The 27,276-nt window shown below is 39.4% G+C and overlaps 1 protein-coding gene and 1 long non-coding RNA gene across 8 annotated transcripts in view; one reads left to right on the forward strand and one right to left on the reverse strand.

The window, feature by feature from the left end:
• Positions 1-5,925: 5,925 nt before the first annotated feature.
• On the reverse strand, positions 5,926-26,733 carry LOC115349679. Of its 2 annotated transcripts, XR_003926187.1 has the most exons (4): positions 26,060-26,733; positions 19,502-19,634; positions 12,775-12,923; positions 5,926-7,671 (listed from the first exon to the last, which is right to left on the reverse strand). It is a non-coding gene; the product is annotated as an uncharacterized LOC115349679 (long non-coding RNA). The 2 variants fall into 2 exon arrangements; XR_003926186.2 differs by lacking the exons at positions 5,926-7,671; positions 12,775-12,923 and having other exon boundaries at positions 17,766-19,634.
• NFIA (nuclear factor I A) overlaps positions 23,650-27,276 on the forward strand; it is a 360,965-nt gene continuing 357,338 nt past the window's right edge. For 3 of the 6 annotated variants that reach the window (XM_030034251.2, XM_030034254.2, XM_030034260.2), the window contains exon 1: positions 23,652-23,763. In XM_030034251.2, coding sequence (XP_029890111.1) covers positions 23,668-23,763 — 96 coding nt within the window. In that variant the 5' untranslated portion in view covers positions 23,652-23,667. Of the gene's footprint in view, positions 23,764-27,276 lie in introns of all 6 variants that reach the window. The other 3 variants (XM_030034253.2, XM_030034252.2, XM_030034255.2) reach the window with 3 other exon arrangements.

Here is a 27,276-nt window from a genome sequence, read left to right on the forward strand (position 1 = left end):
TGAAGACTAATTCTAGGGCCAGCTCCTTAAGTCAGGTTAAAAGACAACATAGTCTTGTGCCAACAAAAGTGAGGTTATCACACAAATGAATACAAAAGGATATCCTTATGTATTGAGTCACTGTCAATTCCAGACATGTACCAAAAATCTCGGACGCTGAACACGTCATGGAGTAGTCCCTAGGCATGACTTTGTCAAAGTAATTTTGTCCTTCAGACCAGAGTGCTAATTGCTCAGAAGTATTCTAGGCAAATTATGCCAAAAGTAAATTAACTAGTGACTCAGTATCCCATTTCCTAAATCACCTATTAGAAGAGAGGACCATATAAGCACATTGGTGGAATAGATTATTTTAGGTAAGGAACAGTCTGAAATTTTCCCCTTTCTAGATTAATTCCAGGAAGTGTTGGGATTTAAATATTTATGGTCTAATCCTGCAACAGCTTATGTTAATAAAACTGTCATTAAACCCACAGGAAGAAATTTCAGACCCTGGAAGGTAAATTAATTTCAATCCTGTTACACAGGGCTGTTTAATGTTCTCCACAGAAATCCCTAAAATAAGGCAAAAGTGACTTGTTTTTCAGAGTTTGGGGGGATTTTTGTTTCACACACACCAACCTGAAGCTCTGATCATGTTTGCCAATTTGGCTAGAATTCTGATTAAGCTTAGGAAAAAAAACCCAAACCTAAGTTTTACATCAGGGGTTTCGTATAATTTACAGTTTCAACCCAAATAACTTTTGCTTTAAGATTCTTCGGTTTCATTCAGAGCAAAACAAAGCAAATGGTAACTTGAAGGAAAGGGGACATAAATGGTGATGCATCCCAAGCAGGTTGGCAGTGTAGGAGTAAAGGGAAGCCCTTCCCCTACTCAGTATCAGGGGTAGGTGCCAAAATCCCCCTTTTCAATGTTAAAAAAGTATTTACCTTGACATACATTATGAGTAGGAAAGTATTTGAAATTCTATTGGCTAAGATACTGTCAGCTGCTCCTTTTTTTCTCATTCTTAGAAAATCCAAGTGTCGACATTTTCCATATATTTAGAAAAGTTTTAAAATGCCAGGAAATGAATGTCACATTCAGTAACCAATGGACACTTCATTAGCAAAGCTGTTATTAAGCAACATGCAGCCAAAGCCCCCTAAAATCAAAGGGAAACTTTCCATTTGCACCTTGAACTAGGCCTTTAAACACAAGCCAGGTAGTAGAAAATCAGGCCTGATTATTACATTTCTTATGAAATGCTTATGTCCTCTGCTATGTTATTAAATGCAGACTGCCTGATCAAGGGTATTTTTTCCTTCAAATGGACCCCCTGAGTCCATTGTATGTCATGGCAAATATCCACAAAATGTTTCTTTTGCTGATTAATGCCTTCATTAAATACTATTTAAATTTTAAAGATTAAAGCAACTATTTAGAGTTCATTTTTCCTACTACTGGTTCCATGCTTCGTCAGTGATGTGAATGGGTATTTTGTTGTTGGCTACACAAAAGAACTTGCAACCTTTTCATTTTTACTCAAAGCTTCTATCCCCTTAATGGGGTACTACATTGGGGTATAAATTGTAGTGGCGTTTGTTTGTTTGTTTTTCCACCTTCAAAAGGTGTTTATGGAATAGTAGAAAATGGCACAACTTGATATTCCAGCTCATAGGTGGCAGGGGAAAAAAAAAAAGAGTAAGGTCACTGAAAGTGGAGTGTATTTGTTCTGTACAAGTAGAGTTTTGTGTTCTCATTTTGATTCTTCAAGTTAAGCCCTTCCTGCAAAGTGCTAAGTGCCTTCAAGTATGCTTCCTCAATGAGAATTGATGTTGCTGAGCTCCATCTATAACCCAGACCTAGTATAAAAATGTTCAAGGAAGACTAAGCCTAATTTAATCTATTACATGATTGTGCAAAATTGCTTAACCGCATCAAAGAAGCAGGGGCATCTACTCTGGGAAAGACCTTGTAAAAGAGCTTTCAAATGCAAAATGCAATCTTACAGGTGATTTAGTCATGGGAATGCATCACTGAATGTATGCTTCACTTATGCCTCTAAAATCAAAACAATGGAACCATTATCAGAGAAAGAAATATTAGAACCATTTTCCTTATTAACTTTTCTTATTAGAGGATATTTAGCTGTCTATTCTTCTTTCCTTTTTCTTCATTTGATCAAAGCATTTCTGAAAAGGATCCTTATTAGAAATAAAGCATCTTCCAAGGGTCAGGAGACATTTTGAATGTTTTTTCTTAAACAATAAATTTAAATATTGGTTGGAAAAGGGAGGAGGGGTGTAGAATTTGGAATGAAGTGAATGAAGTTCAATTCTGAATTACGTTTCTTCCCATAAAGTCCAGTACTACTTGTGCGAAGGTAATATTTCTTCTACACCCAGGCCTTGCTGTAGTCACTGAATGTTATTTACTGGTTGAAAAAATGCCAGTGTTCTGTTATTTGGTTTCCAAAGTAGTTTGAATGCCTGTGTACATCTCATTCCTTGGTTAAGCTGGTAAAGTGCATTGAAAAAAAACCTCAGCAGGATTTAGGGATTTTTTTGGTGATTTGGTAATGCCTACTTCAGGCAAACACCACCATGAAAATTACCTTACTTCAGTGAAACTCTGCCCCATTTTTCATTATTTGTTTAGTCTGACATTGCTTCTTCAGCATGGGAGAGGAATGGTTGACACAAACCCGAGGCGTATGGCTCTAAAATACCCGACCTCTGTTGTCCTTTGCACGCCTTTGATTTTGGGGGCCATTTACACTCATTCTTAGAGCATGAAGGGGATGTTATGGTTAATAACAGAAGACCTGGAAGAAGCCTGGCCACTACCCTTCCCCAGGCACAGCCTTGAGAGTGATTGCGTAGAGCTATTCCTCTCACCTGCCTCTGATCATCCCCTGGAACAGATTGATGCAGTCACATAACCAGGCTCATTTCAGATACCAGAAATCTTTATGAACCATTAATTACTGAGGGCCCAGCTCACTGACATCCATCCCACACCATCCGAATCACCTGGATCCTCCTCCAAAGCTTCATTCAGAGGCAAGCTGAAGCGTAGCCAACCCCCCCCGCCCCGGGTCGGCAGTGATTGAAGGGGGCAAAGTGCCCAAGGAGCAAGGAATTACCCTTTGTAGCAGAGTGGGAGTGCCTCTGCACCAGTGGTCCCCACCCTGCGCCTCCCACCTTGCTCACAACCAGACAGCATTAAAAAGATAAACTGGGACTGATGGGGAGGAGCCAAGATTGATGTTATGCGCAGAGTATGTTGCGCACAGTCCAGTTCCTGTACGCTGTAGTGGCAGGAAGAAGGCAGGCAGAGCTGCCCAGCCATATTTTCCTGCAGCATTTAACTTTTGCTCAGAGCACAGAAGAGTCTAGATGTGCCCTCCACCACTCTCCCCAGTAAAGGTGAAGCTGGATAAAATGACAGTGTTTAAAAGAGGATCTTCCTGGGATTCCAGGACTCTTGCTCTGTGAGGAATGTTTGGAGGCAGAGACAAGGTCCTGTAAATGCTGATACATACAAAAGCCAAGATGCTATTTAATTGCAAATGGACTTGCAAGTACTAAGCAGTGGCAGAACAAGGCCTTAAACCTTTTTTAATTGTCAGACATTTGGGGCTTCTGTTAACAGCCTTCTCATTCCTTGATTAGATCCAGAACCTGTAGAACCACTTAGTTTAGTTATTTTAAAATACTAGTGTCAATAAAAGGCTAGAGTGACCTCTCACTTGTGATTACCAAGTGATGTGGTTTGTAGCTTCTGAGAACCAACTGCATGTAGTAGTGCAATAGTTATATGCTCAAATGCATCATTGTATGCTCAGATGTGAAGGTGTTTCTGTTTGTATGCAGACAAACTGCATAACTCCAAATGCCAGCACTCATTGAAGAGTGAATTTCTTCATCCAAGTCAATGTGGTGCCCTGAAAATAAGAGCTTACATGGAAGTGCTGCTGCAGTGTTAGGTATGGCAGCAGAACGCTTGCACTGCTGCAACACAGATTCAATTGTGCTTCTGCCAAGAAAACCTTGACAATCTTGTTTGGGCTTTGTGATCGGTTTTTAGCTCCAGTGTGCTGTAGCTCAGTTGAACGAATACCATGGGTTTAGCAAAGGTGTCACAATTACACCGCATTGAGCAATGCGTCTGCAGCAGACTCAGCCTGGGTGCAAACAAGTTGTCTGCGTTTCTCAGCAGATGAAGCTAGTATAATGTTGTCCATATTGACTTGTATTTAAATGCACAGAGATCCTTCCTCATTCTTTGTTAGTTAGAGGAAGCTGACTATGGTTGCCAAAATCACAGAAGTCAAATGCCAATAATTTGAAGCACAAACTAACTGAAGGAACAGACACTTACACTAACCTACATATTCGAAAAAAATGGGTAGAAAGTTGTTAGTGTTTTCCAATTCTATTTTAAGCCACATAAAATTATCACTTCATTAAAACCCCTGAAACATTAACTTCAGGGGCTAAATTTAGATTACACCAGTGTAAATCCAAAGCACTTCTCATAAGATAATCATTTTATGTAGGTATAACCAAAGTCTAATTTTGTCTGCTTTTGAGAGTGCAGCCTTGTATCCATAGAGATGGAAGCGGAATTGTGACTTTGGCCTTTTAATAGCAAAGCTATTTCATTTGTGACTAAGTATGGAAGGCTACCTATCTACCTTAATGTAGGTGGGCAATGCGCAGGGAAAGAGGAAGAATGAGATTGAGGGGAGCCTGACTCTGAAGAGCAAGTATTAGCAAATACTATCCTCGGTAAGCTTCTGAACTAATCAGAGTTGTAGCATCTGGAGTACCCTGCAGCATGGAGTTCCACCACTTGCTTCCTCAAGCAGTTTCGTTTGCTGGCCCGAATTCTCCTCTTTCTTTAAATGTCATGAGCTAAGTGTTGGCGAAGCACCCTGGCACAGCATATTCAAAGCTGAGATGTTTCCTCTTTCCAGACATTAGTTAGTCTGGACCTTCGGTCTTTGGCACATAGGAATTCCTGCTGGAAAATAAGCACAAATCCAGATTGCGAACAGTCTCTCTACTCTTGTAAGAGCAGACTGTGATTTCCCCCCTATCACCCATAAAAGCACATAGAAGTATTGTATCTTCCTTATGTTCTTTCTGGTGATCCTCCAAGGATTTTGATGTTTTACATAGACCCTTGTTCAGAGTTGGGATTTAAAAGCCTTGGTTTAGCTGGTATGTTTCAGGGCAAGTAATAATCTTTCTGTGTATTTTGAACTGTCCTGTGGGACTTTAAGCATTGAAGTGCTGCTAGATAATAGTTTGGAAAACCTGTGAGAGAATGTTGGTCTCCTTCAATTCTTTTCTTTCCTCAGATATTTCTGATGTAGTTCTGTTTTCATCCTTGTAATCTAGGCTTTTTCCATAAAGAATTAAAGTTCCAGCAATAACAATTGTGCTGGAAATATTCTCTGGCTGATTGGTAGTGCCAAAAAGCTACTACTGGAAATCTTGAAGAGAATATGCTTACATGATTTACACAGAAACTTCTGCATTTTTTTTTCCATAGATTGCACGTTATTACTGAATAAAAACTTCTCATGGGTACAAGGTATGCACAATAGCATACTTCTTGCTCATGTGTAAAAGCTGTGGATATTCAGTGCACTGGGTAATCTGAGGAATAGGAAGAGTATGTGAGACGGTGCAGAGAAGCCCCAGCACTTGCTTCCTAGAGCATATGGTGTTTCTGGTCTCCAGGACACATATCCGTGTCCATAAGAATTGAGCTACAAAATATAGCCAGTCATTCTGCATATGCTGGTGCTTATGAATCCTTTCAGTGGTTAGAGATGGTATAATTAGCTACAGGAAAGCATAACCCTCTGCCTTCATAAAGAAAGAAAGAGATCCTTTATGCTTAACAAGCTTTGAATCTTTTATTTCAAGTTGTAGCTGCTACGTTACCTGAGTGCATGCAGCCACTGAAACCGTAGAGAACACACTGAGTAAGATATTCAGTGTTGGGAAATCATGGGAAGACGTGGCTGTGGTCTTCAAGCTCCAAACTCACATAATTGTGTTGCCCGTAGCCTGTCAATTACAGTGCAATAACTGACAAATGAGAAAGCTTTTATCAATATTTGCATAGTGTGGGAACCAAACAAACCAATTTTGCAATTTGTGACTGCTTAATTATGTGTTTGGAGGCCAGGTCTGTTGCAGATAGCAAAACAAGTTTAATTATGTCCCACAGTGAAAGGTTTAAAAGTCTTTTAAAAGGTTTTACAGCATTAAAAATGCACTTAATATTTTGTTTATTGCTGGACACAATAAATTACACACATTCTGCTTTGCATATCTTGTCAACCAGCAAACTTTTGGACCATTTGGGGTATACCTGGGGAGAGGAAAGGATCCATCCCCAGTTGCCCCAGTGCATTTCATAGCAGCTCCCTGTCCGAAAGCACATGTCCTCTCACAATTCTATCTTCCGTAGCTAGTGGGAGTCATTTCTTTCACCTCCTGGCTTCAGGCTGCTGCTGCTGGACTATTTGTGTATCTGTAGCAGTATGGCTGCCAGGGGATTTCAGAGGGGGAGAGGGGGAAGCAGGAGGCAGTAGCTTTGCTTAGGCCACTGCACTGATCAGAGAGGGCATCAAAAAGTACCATCTCAGAGGGGATCCTCCATCTAATTTCCCTCCAGAGTCAGCTGACAGCCAGTTGCTATTCCCCTCCCCTCCTCCTTTGTGTTCCAGGGAGGAAAGGAAGGTGGAAAAGGAGCAGGAGGCCGCAGGCAGAGTAATTAAAGAAGGATGTCCCTACAGAGGAGGCATCTTGTCATTGTGCTCGGCCTCTGCCTTCAGCAGCATCAGCTGGCACCGTAGCACACACTACTCCCGTGTATCAGCTGATGCTGTGGCAGATGTGCAGACCCCCAGCCCCATCAAAATCCAACTCTCTCCCTGCTCTAACTTCCCACAGACGGGTCCTATCTCGGATTGTCTCTGTTAGGAAATACCACAGGAAAAAATACTCTGAAGTGGTTGCAGTACTAAATATTTGGTGGTGAGCCTTTCTCCACTGAGCGTGTCCTGTCTGGAAATCCAGTTGGCTTGATTTACATCTTCTGCTTTAGTCTCTTTCAATCTTCAAATTCTTTTTGAAGTATTTCTTACCCTTTTTGAGTGAGGAAGCACTTGACCTTGCTTCCAAGACCATCTTGTCCAGTGTTGGTGTCTCTACTTGCTGCAACCAACTGAAAACAAAACCAACCTTTGGAAGTTTAATAATGTCTGTTTCCCTATGTTGGTTGCTTCTACACATAGGAGTAGATGCCCAAGTTTCAGATTTGTGCGGTAGATTTGTTACAGATAGAAGTAGGCAGCAAAAAATGTAGCAACTAAAGAACTTACTGTGAGCAGTGACCCAGGGGTTGAAACATGCTGCTTTATGAAACAGTTTTCTCTAGGTGATGTACTAATTTTGCTTGAATAGCAGTTGTCTATTCCTTTGGCAAAAGAATAACTTCAGTTGCGAGTTGAGGTTGTAACGGAGTTGTTAGCTATGCTGTGAATTAGTCTCCGATTCTTTCATGATTCATTTTAAATGTAGTGGAGGTTGGGCTGGAGAAATCAGCCTAAGGATTGATGTTGTTCTGTGTGTTGGAGAGCTGAGCTGCTTCCCTGTGGATCCCTAAAGAAAAGGATAAAAGAAGGAAGATTGAAGTTTACAGGGAAGGCTAGAAAAGATGCAGGCAAAGCTTTTTCTCACTGCCACTATGGCATCTGCTGACCCAAATGCCTACTGTAACAAAAGGGTGTAACCATGTATTATTAGAGAGCAACCACTAGATGTGGTGCCATCCAATTAACTCTTGAATTGCTTGTACTGACTGGGAAGGTTGGAAGGGAACTGAGGAGATGAGATCTTTGTTCCTCATGTTACTGTTTCTTTTACAGAGTTGCAATACATGAGGGGAGAAAGTGATTAAATCAAATTTAGTCCTACAGCTAATGCAAATTATAGGCTATATACAGAAATGTACAACATTGTGAATGTGATGTTTAAACAATATGCTGACTAAATCATAAGGAGCACTCCTATATGTGATATATAGCACATAACAAAAGTAAAATGTTTAAATAACGGTCTGCAGAAATATGATTTTAAGTTACAAAAAAAAAAATAAAAAAAATCTTATCAGTACTGAAACTGAAGGAAAATTTCTTCCAATAACCACCAAGAGACAGTTTCTCCACTGCAGTCAGGAAAAAAAAATTAGAGGCTGCCAATCTATAAATTCAGGGGCTCTGGATATTTTCTCCTTCACCAAGACAGCTTCCAGCTCTGGACCGCCAAGCCAGAGTAAACATACCGCCTTCAGCCTACCTTCCCAGGTGATCGCATCTGCCCCGCGTGGCTCCCAGTCCCTGAGTCCTGAGCCAGTACAAACAGCATTTGCCTTCCAGTCGCGGTCTGACTCCGGATCAGGCAGCCACCAAGGGGAATTCTCAGAATGTGCATCACCGAGCTGCTGTAGCAATATTGCTTGGATCTAGGGACCTCCCCCAGACCACTGTTACCTTGTTCTCATCACGTTTCACAACTTCTGCTCCCAAAATGCCAAAAAAAAAAATATTTTGAGAAAAGACCCTACTGTCCTCCTTAAAGAGCAAGTATCTCCAAGGCTGCACTAACCGTTAGCTGTAGTGTGCTATAAAATGCTCCGCTATTTTTACAGAGCTGGGCATGGTAGAAATAAGCAATAATGAGGAGCAGGACAGATGATCTTGCTTTAAACTTACCGGTTCCTTAAAATTTTGATAAAAACTTCTTATCTTTAACCTTTATCTCTAATTCTTCTCTTGGAGAGGGGCTGAAGTTTTGAGCCTTTTTTTTTTTTTTTTTTTTAAATCCCCAGTCATTCCTTGCTGAGAGACAAAGTACAAAATTGACAGAGAAAGGAATTTTATTCTGCAGCTTTTAAAGAGGGCAAGGGCATTGCAAGCAATGGAGATTAAAAAAAGAAAATTAAACTATAAAGAAGTACTTGACAGTGTCTCTTCTGCACTTATTGGAATATGCTGCTCAAGCTAAAAGAGAGGGCAAGAGGTAATCTGCTCTGCTATTTGCTTTTAATATGATCATGTTTTTGGCTCCCACTACATCTAATGCTGCTTGTATCGTTCAAAAACACACCTCATTATCTCATGTTAAATGTTGAGCTGCTGGAAAACACATTGTAGTGGGTAGTATGCCTCTGAGGTTATGATATACACGAAATATGTAAGCTCAAAATATGTTTGCAATCACTGACAATACTGCCTGCTAATGTATTATTACACCATTTGTCTTGTTCTTAGTGTTAAATATTTTGTTCCTTAAGCCTTAAGGCAGCTTAGCTTTGGAGGCTAAGTTTCATGTAACTGGTTTAGCTATTGTTGCTGATATTTATCTCAGATGCACTAACTTGGGTGTAGTCTGCAAAATCAATAAATAAAACATGTTAAACTTAGTTGCAGATTAGCAGGTGTCTTTTAAGTTTTCTTCATATGGTAAGTATAGAGCTAATTTCAAAATCATGCAGCTAATTTGAACACGGGTGAGGGAGAAATTAAGTTTCACTCTATAAGCCTTGTTTTCAGGGATTGAAAAGCTAGGTCCAGGTTCAATGCATCATTCTTGAAGCATTGAACAAAATCAGTCTTTGTTCTTCAGTGAAACTTATCTACAGAAGAGCCGCATAACTTCCTGTGAAATACAGCCCTGCAGATGTGCTTTGCTAGTTGTCCCTCTGCTTTTGCTTCCTTTGGTCAAATAGTCAAGAATAGACACTTTGTGCTGGAGTGAAAAGTATGCTGCCTCGTTTGCCCTCTGCCAAGACGGAGCCCTGCTCACCCAAGGGGCATGACTTCCTGCCAGTTACTCTGCTGTTTGTTTATTTGTAAAGCGTAATGGGATATCACTCAGTGAAACCAAAGTCTCCCTCCTTCAAACCTCCGAAAAAGAGGCAGCAGGTTCTCAAGCAAGTGCAAACAACCTGAACTGATGCTGTAAATGCATAAATGTAGGCAATAAGCAAGTGGAGACAGTGGATGTGGTAGACAATAATTAAATAGTTTAGCTCTAAGAAGCATGTGATCAGAGTTCAGGAGGTAGCTGGTCCCACTTTAACGAGTCAGAAAATAAGAAAGTGAATTGTAGCAAATTAAGACTTTAAGTGGTTGGGCTATAAACCAGAATAGAAATTGATTTTATAATAGTCTTGCATACTCCAAATATCCTTAAGTGCTTTATGTTTTAAATAGAGTAAATGCATAGCAAAATGAATTGCCTATTATGCACCAAATCGTACATTTGTTATTAAATCTTAGAACAGGACAGATTTTACCAGTATCTTTTCTATAGGTATTTATTTAGCATAAAATTTATTTAATAGTATGAAATGGTCCAGAAACCAAATCTACATTCATGGCCCCTTTGAGTTAGATGCAGCATAAAGAGAGTTAATAAGATCCCTACCCCAAATAATCTGTGTTGTTAGAAGGCAAAAAGCACAGAGGTTGGTGAACACATCTGGCTTCTTATATTTGTCTCTATATATCTTTGTATTATACTCTCCCAATTAAGTGGGATGAATCAAGCATTTTCTGACTCACAGATTGCCACAGAGGTGGGTTTCAAAGCAGAGGGTGTAAGTGACTTTTCTGATATGCGTGGGGCAGGATGGAACTGCAGTCTAAAGCAGGGCAACGGAGTAACAGAATGAAGTAGGAGGAAAAAGAAACCAGGAATACATTGAGAATGTAAAGAGGCCAGAGTCATGGAGCAAGGGAGGTTTGAGCAGAAGCTTGGATATGTGGAGAGATGGGAATACCTATGGGATAAGTTTCTGTCACTACTGAGTGCAGCTAAGACTGCTGACCTGGTGATTCAGACTTGGGGAAACTGATGACTGCGGGTCTCAGAAATAACGAAGTGCAGAAAGAGTAGTATAAGGAGATGTACGGAGGTGAGAGGATGCGAATTGAAAAATATCCCATCCCTTCGTATTCATCCCCAGGGAGGATGGCAGCCTGCTACTGCTGTCAGTGAGATATTGGCACAGAGGTATGAGTGGAGAATATGAGAGTTCAGACCTGCTGAGGTCCTGTGGAACTGTCAATGTAATGCAAACTGATGAGACACTGGAGGGGGACAGGGTTTAATTTCCTTAATTTTTTTTTTTTTACTTGGTTTAATTTAACATAAAGGTAGTTATAGCAACGTATGTTCACAGACTATGCAAGTGTTTTGCCTTGTTTGATACATAATACTTTCTGATTTTCTCTAATTTTACATTGGTCCAGGCAGCTTTCCCAGTAACGTATTCTTGGCTCATATTTGTAGTGTGACATTTTTGATAAGTATTGTCTGGGCTAATCCACTGTGGAATAATCTTTTGGATTATCCACTGGAGCCCTGGTCTTCCAGCACAAACACAAACAAGCTCTAGTTAATGCTGTTTCCCTTTAGGAAGGTGATCACTATATTCTCAGGTGAAGCAATTACAAGAAGGAAACCTGAATCTGTGTTTGGGTTTTTTTTAAAGACAAAATGAGGTGCTCTAGGCAAAATAATATCCATTCCTGACACAGAGTCTGTATGTACATAAAGGTGCTGCTCTACATTTCTACAAAGACAGAATGAGGAGCAAAAGAACTTATTCTGCCTTAATTGGAACATATTCAGGTACTGTAGGTTTGGAAGCCTGGTTCAGTATGAGGTTTACGTAAACTTCTGAATGAAGACCATGGATGTATGCCTGCATGTTTACATGTGAAAGCAAATATATATAATGTGAGCCATGTATCAGTAACCTTTTTGTGACAGGATGACCTTAGAAGGAATGGTCTTACTGCAGTACTTGGCAACAAGCTTCTCTTTAGTTGTAACTAAAATAATAATTATGTTTTTATATCAGAGAAACCTGTGAAATTGCACTAGTTTGGTGAAGCTTTTTCCCATGCTTTGATAAACAATTCTCACTCTGCTTCCTGTGATAACTATTTCACTTCCGAGACTTGGGATTTGCCCTGTTACTGAAAAGTGTCTGTAATTTGTAGGCATCTCATTGCTTTATATTTAATCTTAACATAATGTTGTGCCAATTATTTGTGTTGAATCCTCATATTATGGTGGTAAAAGCTCTGGTCCTGGTAAGTACCCAGAAGCAAGGCTGTCTAGCCAATGTGTAGGCAAATAATTCGCAAAACTGAGTGAAAAATACAGGTTTTAGTCAACAGTCTAGGTGACATTTTGTGGGAGGGAAAGAAGGGAAAGAAAGTGTGATCCCAATTGACTTGTCCACAGTTAACTGACAGTCAGGATCATCTCTTTTTTTTACTGAGATGTATTTTCTAAAATTGTTATTGGAACAACATTTTGTGTAAACATTTACGTGTGAGTACTCATAACTCTACGTTCTGTTTAGGTCATCTGTAGTATCTGCTATCTACAGATAGTGTGAGAATAATGTTTATCCAGTGGAAAATAAACTGGTGTTGTGACAGGTTTTGCATTGCCTTGGGATGGTTGAGGACACAACAATGACCTGCCTCAAGTTGGGAAAAAGGGAAGGTTATGCAAGCAGGAGAGTGTGTCCCATACAAGCCAGCACTATCGGGCAGGGCTGCCAAAGCTCCAGCACCATCCCCAGAAATCTGCCCTGGTCCCTGCTTAGCTGAGCTAACAAGCTATTCTTGATAAGTTTATCCTGTATGCTAAGCCCCAATAGGGCTTGAAATACGCTCTTACCTACTGCATGTAGCTCTTTGTCTGCATTATCTCACGCAAACAAGAGAACTCTTTTTTCTGCTTCTTATTGATCCCAGTAGGTGACTTATACTGAAGGAAGAAACACCTGATTTATTAGTCATTGGTCCCCCTTCCTGAGGACTCAGCATCTGAAATAAATTGAATAGGGTTAAGAATGTACTTAGACCCAGACACAATTGTTTGTGTGTCTTGTCTTTACAATAAGAAAAAAAACTCTGAAGCAAATTCAAAATGTCATTAGTGTCATGCTATAAATAAACAAAATGCTACACAGATAAGAGAGTACCACACTTTCAATTCTGGAAATAGCTTGCAAGCCATTAGGTGCAGGATAAGATATAGAACCACAGATTTAGAAAGGAAAAGTAAAGACAGATTAGTGCTGAGGAGCAGAAGGAAAAAGCAATCTGTGACCGTACTGTCCGGATTTTCCATCCTGAAATGAAACTATTCCCTCTAGAAACATGAGGAGACATCAGTATTATTTGGCAAGATGTTGTGCCTCGTTCTATCTGCCTTTGAAAATCAGTCTCAGGGAATCAGAAGCTGACCACAGCTGACCTGATGGAGTTTCTCCCATCTTAGGAGAGCCCTGGTGCAAGTCTGGGTCCTCTTTTTCTCTCCACAAAGCCTCTAGCAGTAGCAAGGTGTTGGCAGGTAGGATGGGGAAGAACTAGAGTGCCCTGCATTCAGCATATCATGTGGACTGATGTGTAATATCTATGGAGCCAGCTATTACAAGGAAAGACTTGCTCCTTCTGCATCTCGGAAATCAGGGAGGGGTAACACGCTATTTCTATGCCTTTTTTTTTTTTTTTTTTTTTTTTTCTGCACATGGCAGTCAAGCCAACTTGCTTTTTCTGGGATGTGTGCAGCCCAGTAGATAAGAGAGCAAACACCACCTATAAAGGGGACTCATTCCAACCATTTGGTTTGAGTTGAATGGTAGATCTCAGAAAACATGTTTTCCATTCATAAAAAGAAAAAAAAAAAGCTACTCTCACTACTTTCCAGTGTCATCCTCTAGAGCCTTGAGGGCCAAGTGTCACACACCCTTACTTTGTACATCTTGCTTTTATAGAGTCTGTTTTTCACTCCCAGAGATTTATCGTCCCAGTGAAGAAACAGTCTGGATGTGCCTCTGCAATGGAAATGTAGCCATGTATTTGCTAGGAACAAGCTTGTGGTTTACCAGAATATTTCTGTTTCCTTCTGAGGTTTCCAGCTAATGAAGGGGAATTTATCCAGTACATTTATTGACATTAAAATAAGAGTTGCAGTCCATAAATAATCCCATTGTTGTTTTAGTTTGCAGTTTAAAACATTTTGTCAGCAGCATTGTCATCTACTGTGACTCAGCTTATGTTTTTGCTCACAGTATCAGAGCAGCTTGCTGGTAACACAGACATATACTCCAGCTGTTCCTACCAAATAGGCTTCAAAGTACATTTTGAAAGCATTCCTGAGCTTTTCAGCACTGAGCACATCTGATCCTGAGCATGGAGACAAGTTCACACTTAGTCCTTACTTGACATCTATGAAGATAAAAGCACAGCAGCCGGACTGATTTCTGGGTTCATACAAACTCCTGCCAGCGCAGAGCTGCAAGAAAGCTTGTGAGGGACAAGTGATGTGGTGGCATAAGGGCCACCACCTCTGTTTCACCCACAGGCATTCAAAATGGCAAGTCAACTTTGAAAAGTTGTCAGCACTGGCCAGAACAGAAGAGGGTCATGATTAGGCTGAACGTAGGGTGCAAGTTATTTGTTAGCAACTCCCAAGAGTGTTCCCGACCCTGGCCCCCTCCAAAGGAGCCTTCGTAGACAAAGTGTTGTCGTCTTAATGGTGGATCCCTGTGTCAGGAAGAGACTTCAATGCATCAAGGTACACTCTGTAATCCCTGCATCCGTATCTTTTAACCTGCATCCTAGAATGCCAACCAGTGCTTTCATTTCTGTCAGATTGATTCTTTGCAAAAGGAAGTCCCTTAGCACAAGGAAGAAGTCAGGTCTTCAGAATTAAGGCAATAAAGAACTAAGTTTTTAATGGGTATATTGTCTTATTTTAACAGAAATGTCCAGTAAATACAGGAAAAAAAATATAGACGTTAGAATTTCTATATAACCTACTCTTTACTAGCAGTACACCACGTTTTGAATTAGATTTGATTTTCAAAAGTCTGAAGTAATAGATTTTCATTAGTTCTAAACTAATGAAAAATTTTCAACTTGATTAGTGGAAACTTTTTTTCCCCTTCTTGGTGGGTTGGTTTTTTTGATCAGCTAAGACTCCTGCAGATTTTTAAAACCTGTTTTGAAAAATAAAAGGAATAACACAAGAAGAGACAAGTGCTACAGACTTCATCTCCAATGTTCCTTTGTCTGTATGACAAGTTAACTGAAAAAAGGATGTTTATAGTGATGTGTTCTGAATAAACTAGGTTCAGAGATTTCTCTTCCATGATGTGATGTCCAGTGGCATAGATTACACAGGAGTGTAAATATATCTTAGGGTCACCAAAGTGTTATCTTACTGTAAAATGTTCAATAATCCAGAGCCGCTTGAATGGATTACACCAGACCTGCTTGTAAAATTTGCTTACATGCAGCTCAGCCCTTCCCAAAGCACTTCTCTAGGTATTTACCTACAGAGTTCAGCCTGCTGGCTGCCATTCAGCTGGTATTATCAAGAGGACAAGTTTGACACTCAAGAGGTGAAGCAAAGAAATAGGCAGGTATTTAAATAGACATATAAGCCAGCAAACAAGAGTGGCTTTAATATTAGTAGCATTTTAATCTTGTTCTCTAAACAAAAGAGGATTTACTTATTCATGGCTCAAGAATTACAAATTAACGTGTGGAACTCGAGTTAGTATTGAGGGCACTGGAAATTCATATGATTCAGTGTATTTATTGTTTTAATTGTTCATATTTCCTTTGCTTTGAGGGATTTGGTCTTTGAGATTAATATGATGGTCACTGTCACATCTGTCTTGGATTCCATATTCCTCAAGAATAGCCCTAAGCAGAGAGCATTACAGAAGTCTCTCATTAGGAAGGAGTAGTCGCAGTCTTTTATGTAGCTATAGATGATAAAGGCATCGATGTAGCACTGCTGCCTGAAAGTCCACCAGCACTGTAGGACTCAGTAGGTCCTATGCAAGAAAGCCATTTCCAGGGAGACTTTGAGGACTTGTCTATCCCTCCTGATTAGTAGTAGAATTTTGTTTTCCACTATGAGCCACTTGCAGCAAATCCTTATCAGAAACTGGAAGAATAAGTAAAAATCAAAAGCATAGATTGAGAGATTAGTTTCCTATGGCATGTGAGACTGCAATCTTTGAATCCAAAAGTAGTCCTCAGTTCCGCGGCGTTACCTACAAGCTTAAAAGGAGGGGATGTGAGACTTGCCTATGCCTACATGAATAGCGTCTACCCTAGTCACGTATACAATAAGCACCAGTACTCAGCCTCCAATGTCTGACCAAGCTAATGATAGAAGTGTGCAGAGCTTCATGATTTTTACCTGCTGGCCTCTCTTTCTTCCCACACCCTGTAGACCTCAAATACAGAAACTGTCTGGAGCAATCCCACAGTTCCCACTTGTGGTCTTTGTGTCCTTCTGCACCCCCCTTCCTACTTTACCTACATGGGAGCAAGCGTGCATGGAGACTTCCAGAAGGGTTGTTTCTCATAGCACCAGAGAGCCTGAAATATATTTTACTTATGGCAAAACAGGACATCTTAAAGATAGGCAATGCGTGCAGCTATAGCAGATGTTTCTGAATACAAAGACAGAAAATTTAGAATGAGATTACAATTTGTGTTAGTATCAGCTTAGCCATAGCTCAAGTAATGTTGTGGAGCAAAGATAATCAGTGTCCAGTTGCACCTCTGAAGACACTGAGAAAAGATAAAACCCAAAGAAGGGGCTCATCTAATAATTAGGTTTCGGGTGACTCAGCAGTTATTCTTTGTGTGGTATTAGCCACTCAAGACAGTAGTTTCAGGTCTGTAAAAACAGATTGAAAGGGATTAAGAAAATGAATGTAACAAGCTATTCTGTTTTTTCTTTTATGATAGCATTACTTTTGAAAGAATAGATCATTTGGGGATAGGATGGTGAATGATTATGGCTACGTTCAGCAGTTGTGCCTTCCCTGAGCAAAGGCTTAAATATTGACTCACCTCTGGTATGTCAGGAATCTGTTTCATGATGATAATTTACTTCCTTAATTATCTGCAATTGATTTGCATGAGTCATATTGAGATTATTATATGATATGAAAACTGTGAAACATTGTTAAACAAATTTTTAAATCAGCCAATCTTAAACCAACTGTATATTATATAGAATTCAATAGGAATACAAAAATTCTGTCCTCCTGAATAAGATTTTTTCCAATTGGCTGGCACATGGAACAAGTTCATCTTATATATGCCAATTTACAAATATGTCCAATAATAGTAGAGAGAGCAACTGTTCCACAGCTCTGCCAGTGTTCATCAGACACAGTGACAGTAGCCACATCATTAATCTCATGGTATATTAGAAATAAAGTCACTGGAATGGAATGGTGTCAAAGGATAAATGTTTCCCCCTTTGAAAATAAACTTCTCAGTTTCACCTCATTGTGTTGTCTTACCCCCCCCCCCCCCCCCCCCCTTTCCACCTGCCCTTCTATAAATCCTTTGGTTTCACCTGGCATTTAGGTAACAGTAGGAGACCAATATCCTATGTCAGAGCTCATTCTACAGTTATCAGTTTAGCATACCCTTAAATCCCCACGATTGCTGTGCCAAGACCAATCCTTTCTCTGAGAGGTTAAACATATGCATTACATATTGAAACAATGTAAGTAGCATGTAATTAGTGCTGTTTATGCATTCTCACTTTAAATTATACTTTAAAACCTATGATGTTTTTCAAGGCACTTCATGTTAGAGAGACTTAAATGAGCATTCATCTTGTCATTTTCAACTTTATTCATAAATAACACTCTAAATATATTTGAATGGTTTATTACATTAGATCCCGTGAACCGACGTACACATTCTTCCCTTAGAGGATATAGTTCTTAATAAAACATCCTTTAAAATTATAAAGCCTGTGAACATGGCAATTAAATTTACAAACAGTGTCATCAACAACTTTAACAAAAGATGTTTGAAGCGGGGAGGGTGTTGGGGGACCTTTTTTCTGTCCTTTTTTTTTTTTTCTTTTCTTTTTCTTTTTTTTAAAGTCTTGTTCCATAAGGATTATAGCTCCCCCGCTGTTTGGAAAAGATAATTTCACTTGTAACACTAATAACTTGAGCAGGGAGAAGGCTGGCTGGGTGAATGGAATGCACTTCACTGCACATCTTGGCTTCGCTAGAAATCGGAAACAGATGGTCCTTGCGGCTGGCTTCCCACTCGGGCCCGCTCAGTGCCAGCCTGTGGTCGTTGGCTGGTTGCTGCTGGCACTGTGTGACTTGAACATAGTAGGACAGTGGCAAAAGAAATCAAATCTTTTTCATTGAGCAGCAAACTGTAATGAAATTTGACAGATCTGACATTCTATACCCAACATCTAGTTAGAATATATTAACCTTTTAGTTTTCTTGAGCTCCTCTCCTTCTAGTTATGAATCTCCTTATTAGAGTTTTGCAGTGGCTCTGGAGATGGCAGGAAAGCAATATCTTCTGGATGCCCTCTAATATTAGAACTAAAATAAATTTTTCAAATAGCAAAGGAAACGTGGGGCTTCTAACTCCTTCCAAATTCTTATACAAAAAAGCTAGTAATAGAAATAATGGTTAGACACTTTTGTTAATATTTCATTCTAGGAAGCAAAAAAAAAAAAAAAAAAGTATGGTGATATTCCACCACCGTGTACTCAAAAAGACTATTTTCTGGGCATGTCTTGTGTCCCCACCTCAGTGGGGTAATGCTACCTTTGATCCAGCTGCATCAAAACTGAGTTTGTGGGTTTGATGGATACTTTTAATTCTATGAATTTGCATTTACTTAGATGTTTTAGATTGGTCCAGGGCAGGAGTCCTTCTTTGCCTCTAAAGGCTTCTCCCAGGTATGAGCATGATGCCTGATATTGGCTTTTTTTCCAGAATAGCCTGTGTTTAGCCCTTCTCAAGAGGGTGTTTTGGCTGTCACGCAGGCCTTGAGCCAGCAAAGCGCATGCTCCTAGGGGACAGGTACCTCTCTCGGGTGAAAAGCATGTTGAAATGTTGTGCTGAGTTATGGCCACAGATTAGGAAATAGTTGGTTATATTTAGACTTAAAAATAAATCTGGTTTATGTTCCTTTACATTTGGGGTTGATAGAGAAGAATTTTTACTTATTTTTTAAAAATGTTTGTATGTGTCATTCCTTCCCCTTCACTCTTTTCATCTGTTCCTCCTGTTTCTTTCAGACATGAAGTCACAGCACTGTCTGTGATGTCAGTGTGTTTCCATATTGACAGACCGTTCTGTCAGAAACAAGATCTTGATGCTTGTTTCAGATGAGGCAAAAGGGGAATACAGATGGCAAGAAGAAAATCAGAGGAGCGAGAGGGATGCAGGGAGAAATACACACAACAGAGCTACAGGGGGAAATGCAGAGTCCAAAGACAACTTTCCTGCATGGGGTAAAGGACCTCTTTCTCTGGGTTCAGCAAGATCATCTGCAATGTGTGTGTCATCTTGAGTATCCAGTATAAGCTTTACCATTGCACTCATTTTGGCTTGGGATTCCTTGAAGGTGCAGGAGCAGGGGTCACATGCTGCTTCTCTCCTTGTTTACGCCTTCAGCAACAGCAGATCCTCTTGATTGAAACCAGGATTATAGGATTTCCAAAAGCTATAGAACACACACTCATTGTCAGCAACTTTGCATAAGTTCAGAGGCTGTCCAAAAATCAACTGCCTGCTGTCACGTGGCACTTGAACTAATTGTCACTATTCGAGATAAGGAAATCCTCTTCGTAACTCATTTAAGTTCAGGCTTCCTAAGGAAAGCGCCTCCCAAATTAGGAACAGATCTAAAATCACACTGTTGCAATCAGCTGAGAAGGTTCTGAGCAATTGCAACTGAAGAAATAGGGGGAGGCGAAGGGAATAAAGAAAGGGTTAATGAGCAGTGGATACCATGCAATTAATAGATAATCTAGTAAAGAGTACTAAGATCCTAAAGATGCGTCTAGCACTGGGAGCTGCACGCAGTTCTGCCACGTTTCTTTTACCGACATGAGTAGTAGAAGCCAACATTTGGAGAAACCACCCGCTATGCCAACATTTCTAATGCTCTCATGCATTCAGTTTCCAGTAGACTGTAAAATGCCAGCTTGATATAGTCATCTGAATTAATATACTGTATTAGCCTTTTTTAGCATTCATTCCTGGTTTCGTACACTTGATAGCCACAATGACCTCATCCGAATGTGCTGCCGAGGGGAGATAAAGAGGGGCACGCTCGTGCTGTTTGTGCTGCGGCAGGTAACTCTGCTCAACAATTAAGCAAATTATTAGTGGGTAGTTGGCCACTTCTCCAGTAGGAAGTCAGAAAGCAACTGGCAAGTACTTCAATTCATTGCTCGAGGCCTAAAGCTGTCGGAAAACAAATCTCTTCTCCCGTTGCCCACAAACACATACACCTAACTTACTTCAAACTTGAAATATCACTGATATATTGCAAGCATTTTTATTTTGCAGCTGTGTCTGCACAAATGTCTATGCCGCACGAAGGCTTTTTCTTTCTTCGGAACAGATCTGATTTAGAAGCAAACATCTTTGTGGCTTATTAGTCTTTGGAAGGCATCGTTTTGTCCCAGTACTATTCACAGGGAGTGTTGTGCAGAATGCTGATTGACAAGAGTTAAATTCAAAACATGTAGCCATTTTCTGGTGTGTGGTTTTTTTCCTGATTGAAGGAAAACTACTTAGATGTTTGTTTCCAAAACGGCATCTGTCAGCAATCAAAGGGGAAAAATTGCATAAAACAAATGCAATTGTTTGGAGTAGCATTTCCTGGATCATGTTAAATGCTTGATTTGCTCCCCATTATGCTCACCAAATAATTTTATTTTCCACAATAATTGCAATATTTAACATGTTGTATTTAATCTTGTTTTAATGCTATTAACAACAGCCGCTTATGAAAGGAATAATTGCTCTACGGGTAAGAACCCACCATCCCCAGCATCAGAAAGAACAATGGCAAAGTTAACTGCACCTAATTGTTCTGAATTTAAAACGCTGTTAACCAACAGCACTCCTCATTTCTTTGCACATAACTACTATACTGTCAGGAAGGAAATGGTTTCATGCTTCTGTCATTCATAAGCTGAAAAGTGTATGCTCTTCTAAAAAAAAATTTATTCGGTGAGTTTATAATTAGTATTGGGAAGCAAAGTCATATATTGGTATAGGAAGACCTAAGTACTCTCGAAGCAGTGGTTAATATAGCAATCAAGAGAAAGTTTGTCAGTAGATCTATAACTACATCAGGTGATGGAAAACCATATAGATGGAATAGAGTTTTATCAAAACTTGACTGCAATGACGTGCAGTACAACTGGGTATGAAATACTAAATAAATAATAAGCAGGGTTGGTAAGTTGTTTGGTTTGAGAGATAGGAGCAGAGAGAGCAGCATAAAATTGAATCTGACACCGCTTCAAAGGCTGATTGTTACTTAAGCATTTTACTTCATATTTTGCGTGATTATTTGGAGGGAGGTTTTTTCCAATAAGCAGCAAGCCACAGAAAGGACAGGTAGTGTTAACGAACCTGCAGTAACAGAAGACGATAAATGCTTTGGCCAGCCAGTGCAAGGACAGTTCCTGGCACGGTGTCCATTTTTTTTTTTTCCCCTGGACTCGGACTAAAACTTAACACTTCCCATGCTAGTCAGACTCTTTCCTGTAAATGGCAATGGGACTATACCTGCTATCCGGAGCTAAAAAGCAAACTAGGATGCTAAGTAGTTGCATAGATCATGCACTAACATATTTTTTGTGCAGTCCAGATTGTTAAGGCTGGGGCAAACCCAAAGACTAACCCCTGCATGTTACATTAGCAGTTTGTGTTTACCCTAAATAGTTTGCTTATCATCTTGCATATCACAGAAATCTGAAGGTATTGTTGAAGCTCAATGAAAGGTAGTTCTGTCCTGTATTGAATGACAGTTTTGTAATCTATGCAGCCCGGAATTGTCATTTTGCTGTAGCCAAATAGTTAAACAACAGTTAGTATACAAAACAATCAAATGAAGAATTGTGCACCCACGAGCTCCCCTTTTGATACAAACAGAAACGGATATTGTTTAAAATAGAGTGGATATTTTTAATACATTTTCCTCTTGAGTCCAAATCGCAAAAAGATTTGCAGAGTGTAGCTGTTTCTGAGTGAGCAAGTTATATCAGCCATAGCTCAACAGACCTAAGAAATATTCCTGGCGAGAGTCCGTTTGCCAGTTCAGAAGTTCATTTTTTCGAGCACTTGAGGAAAGGCACTACTGTATAGATTGAAGTGCCCTGTTATTAAGTGGTGGTGGTCATAGCCGAGCAACCGTCGCTCCGTGTGATACAACGGGGTGATTTAAATGGAAAGCATTCACTGCCTACTTAATAGTCAGCTGTCATAAAAGTAATACTTTTGTTGGTTTTACAGTGCACCAGAAGAAGTGAGAAACAGAGATGGGAAAATGTATGATTATCTTTTACTGTGTTTTCCAGGAAAAGATTTTAATATTGGACAATAGCAGGATTTCATAACTTTTCAAAACTGTTTGGTTTGGAGTTGTCTTTTTCCAAGTTATCTGTCAGTTCCTCACGTAAATTTTGAATGTTGCAGAGAAGTTTTGCAGGAGAGAGAAACAAACCTCTGAGGCTTTGGTGGTTATCACCTGATGGTATTAGGATATGTAACATTAAAAACAAGTTTTAAAAAATATGGTAGAAAAACTGTATTAAAAAAAAAAGGGGGAATTATTCAGTTCTTAGGGAGCCCTTTAGCCATCTGAACATTCATATGAAAAGTCATTCATTTAAACAATAAGATCTGGTATCTAAAATCAAGAAGGAACAAAGAGCCAAAACTTTAACATCTCAAAAAAATGAAAGAGCATTTGATTCCTTCAGAAAGCTTCCGTCACTGAATTGAGAAATAAACTTGAGCAGTTTATACTTTTGTTTTGCCTTTCACTGCTTGAATGATTATATGCACAATCATGAAAGAAAGAAAAAAGACGCAATCTTTTTCTTTTTTTGCTCACCCTTTTTTTCCCCCCCCAGTCACGTACATGAGAAAAGTAGCTGCGATAAACAGATACTGAATCAGACTGAAAGTCTTTTAAAAAAAAAAAAAAAAAAAAACCCACCCAAAACATTGCATGATAGTCTCTAAGCAGTTCCATCTGTCAAGCAGAAATTTTAGGCTAATAGCCTGTGGCGATCTCCCTCCGCAGTCCACTACCTGCCTTTGTCCTATTAAATCTCTTTATTCTTCTTAAAAAAGAAAAAAGAGGAAAGGAAAGAAAAACCTTGCAGACCAAAATCATCTGAGTGATGAAGCCCTAATTTTGACCGCCTCTCTTTGATGTTGAGCAGTGGGTTCTTATTTAAAAAAAAAAAAAAAAAAAAAAAAGAGTGAGAGAGAGGGAGAGGGGGAGAGAGAGGGAGAGAGAGAGAGGAGAAGACAGTGCTAGGAGCAGATGACTTTTCATCTCCACTTCACCTTGCCACTGGGTCTGTGAGAGATTGGTTCATTGTCAAGGAGATTTTTTTTTTTTTACCCATGATTCCATATGGTATGGACCGGGCTACATGTTGCCCAACATGCCAGTGCAAATGTTTTCTCAATTAGGTGTCTTATCTCCCGTGAGTTAGCATCAGATGAAGCTTGCTGACAGCATAATGGCAGGGAAAACCTCCGACGGCTCCATCAAATGGCAGCTCTGCTACGACATCTCGGCCAGAACTTGGTGGATGGTGAGTTGGCAGCAGGGCTGCTTTTTTTTTTCTCCCTTTTCTACTTTCCCTCCCTCTTTGACAAAATGTCCCAGACCTCACATTTATCAAATTAACATTTGATTTTTTTCACACTCTTCAGTAGAGCAGCCTCACACTTGTCCCACTTGTGTGCTTTCCCCTGTGTAACAGGAGACCGTTAATGTGCACTACAGTTTCCAGAGGGAAGCTTTTTGAATTCTCCTTAAAGGGGAAAAAAAAAAAAAAAAGTATGCAAAGAAGTAGTTTGAAAAAGCCTTGTGCAGAGTAACTTGTCGCAGTCGGCTGCCTAACGCTCAGTTTGTTTTACTTTATCTGCTGCTTTCAAGCATTTGTGTGCGTGTGCATTTTTTACCATGCAATATTTTGTAAAGAGGGGAGGTGGAAAGTTCAGTCCGTTACAAAGCAAGTCGATTACTGTAAAAGCCTGGAACGGTGCGGTAGTGTCGTGGTGTAAAATCATCACGTGTGAGAGGAGCGTGTTTTGCGAGGTGCTGCCTTTCATCGGAGACCCCGATCTAACTTTTCCCTCCGCTTGTTTACGTTAGAACAGGTTACCGGGCTGTGCTGACCTGGAGCCATGTGTTACAGATCCCACATAGTCTGGCTCTAGCTGCTTTTGGGCGCAATTAAAGTTTCAATAAAGTCCCAACGTGCTCCGTAGAACGAGTTAACTAGCATGTCATGGTCAGCCGGGCCAGACAACCTTTGACATCTTGAATCTATAAGAGGTATAGTGAGTTAGGAGGATGCACAATAGCCCATTGTGGCAGAAGATGCAAGTCCTGTTGTGAGGAAGAGAGTCCTCAAATCATTACTGCCCTCGTTAGCGTGTTGTCCGTTAGGGATTAATTCGTTAGCAGCGCATTTTTAGTTTTCTGTAATTATTATTCTTGTGGCAAGCGTGAATTCTTCCAGTGAGAGGAAAAGTTTGCTGCCAGGACAATGAATGTATTATCCGCTCCTAACTGGACCGTGAACCTCAGCTCGTTTCACATAGATATCAGTTAAAAAAGGACTGGCGAGTGGAATTACAAAACAAGGCATGATCACTTTCATTGTATGATACGCTGAAACAAGTCGGGGGCTTTCCCTCCCCCTCGCCGCCCCGGACCAATTTTGGTATCATTTGGAAAGTTTAAGACCTCTGAGGACTTGAAAGACTTTTAAAAGTGAGATCCGGAAGGTTTTTATTCTGCAGCTTGGTGGTGGCCATTGTGTATATCATGTGGCTTGTATTTAAAGGTGTTTGGGCTCGGGTTTTTCCGTTTTGTTTTGTCTAAACTCTTAATTTTTTAACCGTCTATTAGAGGTTTGCCAGCGGTTGCCAGTGAAATGTAACATGCAGCTTTTGGTTAATGGGAATAGGGAAGGCTAACCACTTTACTTATAGTACTGATTTTCCAATTAGACTTTCTGCCAGGGGAAGTTGGAGGGGGAAGGGGTATTTGCATGCACATAAACTGTTGATTATTCATGTGACTTTTTTCTAGCTTGTTAAACCCCTGTAAATAAGGCTATTGATTCTTAGTTATCGTTTTCAAAGCAAAGTTTTCAAGTACCTGTTTTAACCACACGATTTATATCATGCTGTGATTTTGCCTTATTCTAAGCCATTTGTGTATTTTCTTACCACTCCTCTTTTATTGTCTATCAGCTGCTTTTATGATGAGGTACATCCATGTTTATTATTTAATAAGTATCCTCAAATGTTATTAGGCAGTTATTATCACCCTATAGAAAGTGTCCGAGGAAGTTTCATTTCAGTCACATTTATTTCACAGATGTTTTAGTACTGTGAATATAATATGTAAAAATGCTGGAAACATTTAGTAATGCACTTGCCTAAAAATAAACAGTTTTATAACCACACATGCTGTTGTTTAGATTAAACATTGCAGAAAGTTCTCCTTAAACTTGAACGTCACACCATTTATTTTCTAAGAGAACAAAAAAAAAAAAAAAAATCACTAAAATAGCCTTTTTCTGTAGAAGTTGCGCTAGATGAAAGAGATGTTATTTTTAACTGAAATGAATAATTCAAGATCTTTACAATAGATGTGTTAATTGCAAATAATTTTCGTACAAAGTTTCAATTATTGATGGAGTAATAAGCAGTTTTTCATACAGTCTGTGAATCTAAAACATACAACAAAAAGTATATATCTGTTATTTTTTTACCCCCAAACCTCATCACATTTGCCACATTCTTTTAATCAAAAGTAAGCTAGAGAGCAGATTTTAATGTTTTAAAGACAAGTAAAGCTTTTAAAATTACCTCATGCATCGTCTGGCTGCACAAAATCTCAGCTGCACAGTGCTAAACTTCGGTTTGGTACTGCCAGCATACAAAGAGATGAGTGAATACCCCTTGCACCCATATGGACTCAGCTGCCAGCACTGTGATATGCAATTTTGCTTTTTAATGAATCGTAAACAATTTGTGTGTCAAACGAGGGAGTTTGTTTTCTTTCTGGAGCAGGTTCTAAATCCATTTTAAGCTATAGCTGTGTACTGTACTGGAGTATTATGCCCAAATTTAAAGGTTCTGTGTCATTTTGATGAAAAGACCTGTTATAATGAAAGAAACGGCTTTATAAAAGGCTGGGTGTAGTAATCTCTCTCTCTCTCTTTCTTTCTCTCTCTCTCTCTCTCTCTGTCTCTCAACCTCACACTCTCCCTCTTTCACTCCAGTCTATAGCATGTTTATAGCTAGCTAGCTGGAGATAATGGAGATTGGTTGATTGCATGATTAGTAAAATGAATGGATTTTAGCATTGGGCAAAGCAGCTTGCATTTTTGAAAGGTGGCTTTAAAATGCAGAGTTCTAATTTTGACCTTATTTTCTTTTATAGATAATCTTTATTAATGCTCCTTTAATTCGTTTTTCCTCATCGCAGCTAGTTTTTCTCTCCAGCCATCTGATGGAATGGCTAATATATTTTATGTTACTTGCCAAAATACCAAGAGGTCAAAGTAAAAGAAAAATATTATTTTTCTTTCTTGTAGACAGTTAGAAATGTTTCAAACTGTTTCAGTAGAACCCAGTAGGATCTGTACATTTTAGCAATAATTGTATTTGTCACCACAGTTTTAAGGCAATCTTTTGATACCTAATCTATTTTTTCTTATGCTTTAATCAAGTAAATGCAGAAACAGTATTATTTTGGCTATATTCTAATGTGACATTTTAACAGAAAATTTCCCCCCAAACGCTGTAAATTTGTTTAAGAAGGATTTATATATTTTTTAATATATATGTAAAAGCAAATACTTTAACTGGTATAGCAGCCTGAAGATATGAGATGAATTAGTTTGTTGGAAAAATGATAATTATTTTGTAATCATTGGCACTTCTTATTTAAATTTGGTGCTGTCATAGAGACACTAAAGGGTTAGTCGTAGAAAAGTTTCAGTACTGTCTTGCATTTGTAACAAATATGTGCAGCTGTGCTACTTTTATAAACATTTATTTCAAGCTGATTATTTTTTTTT

This window comes from Aquila chrysaetos, chromosome 12 (genome assembly GCF_900496995.4).
Source record: "Aquila chrysaetos chrysaetos chromosome 12, bAquChr1.4, whole genome shotgun sequence".
Classification (NCBI taxonomy): Eukaryota; Metazoa; Chordata; class Aves; order Accipitriformes; family Accipitridae; genus Aquila; species Aquila chrysaetos.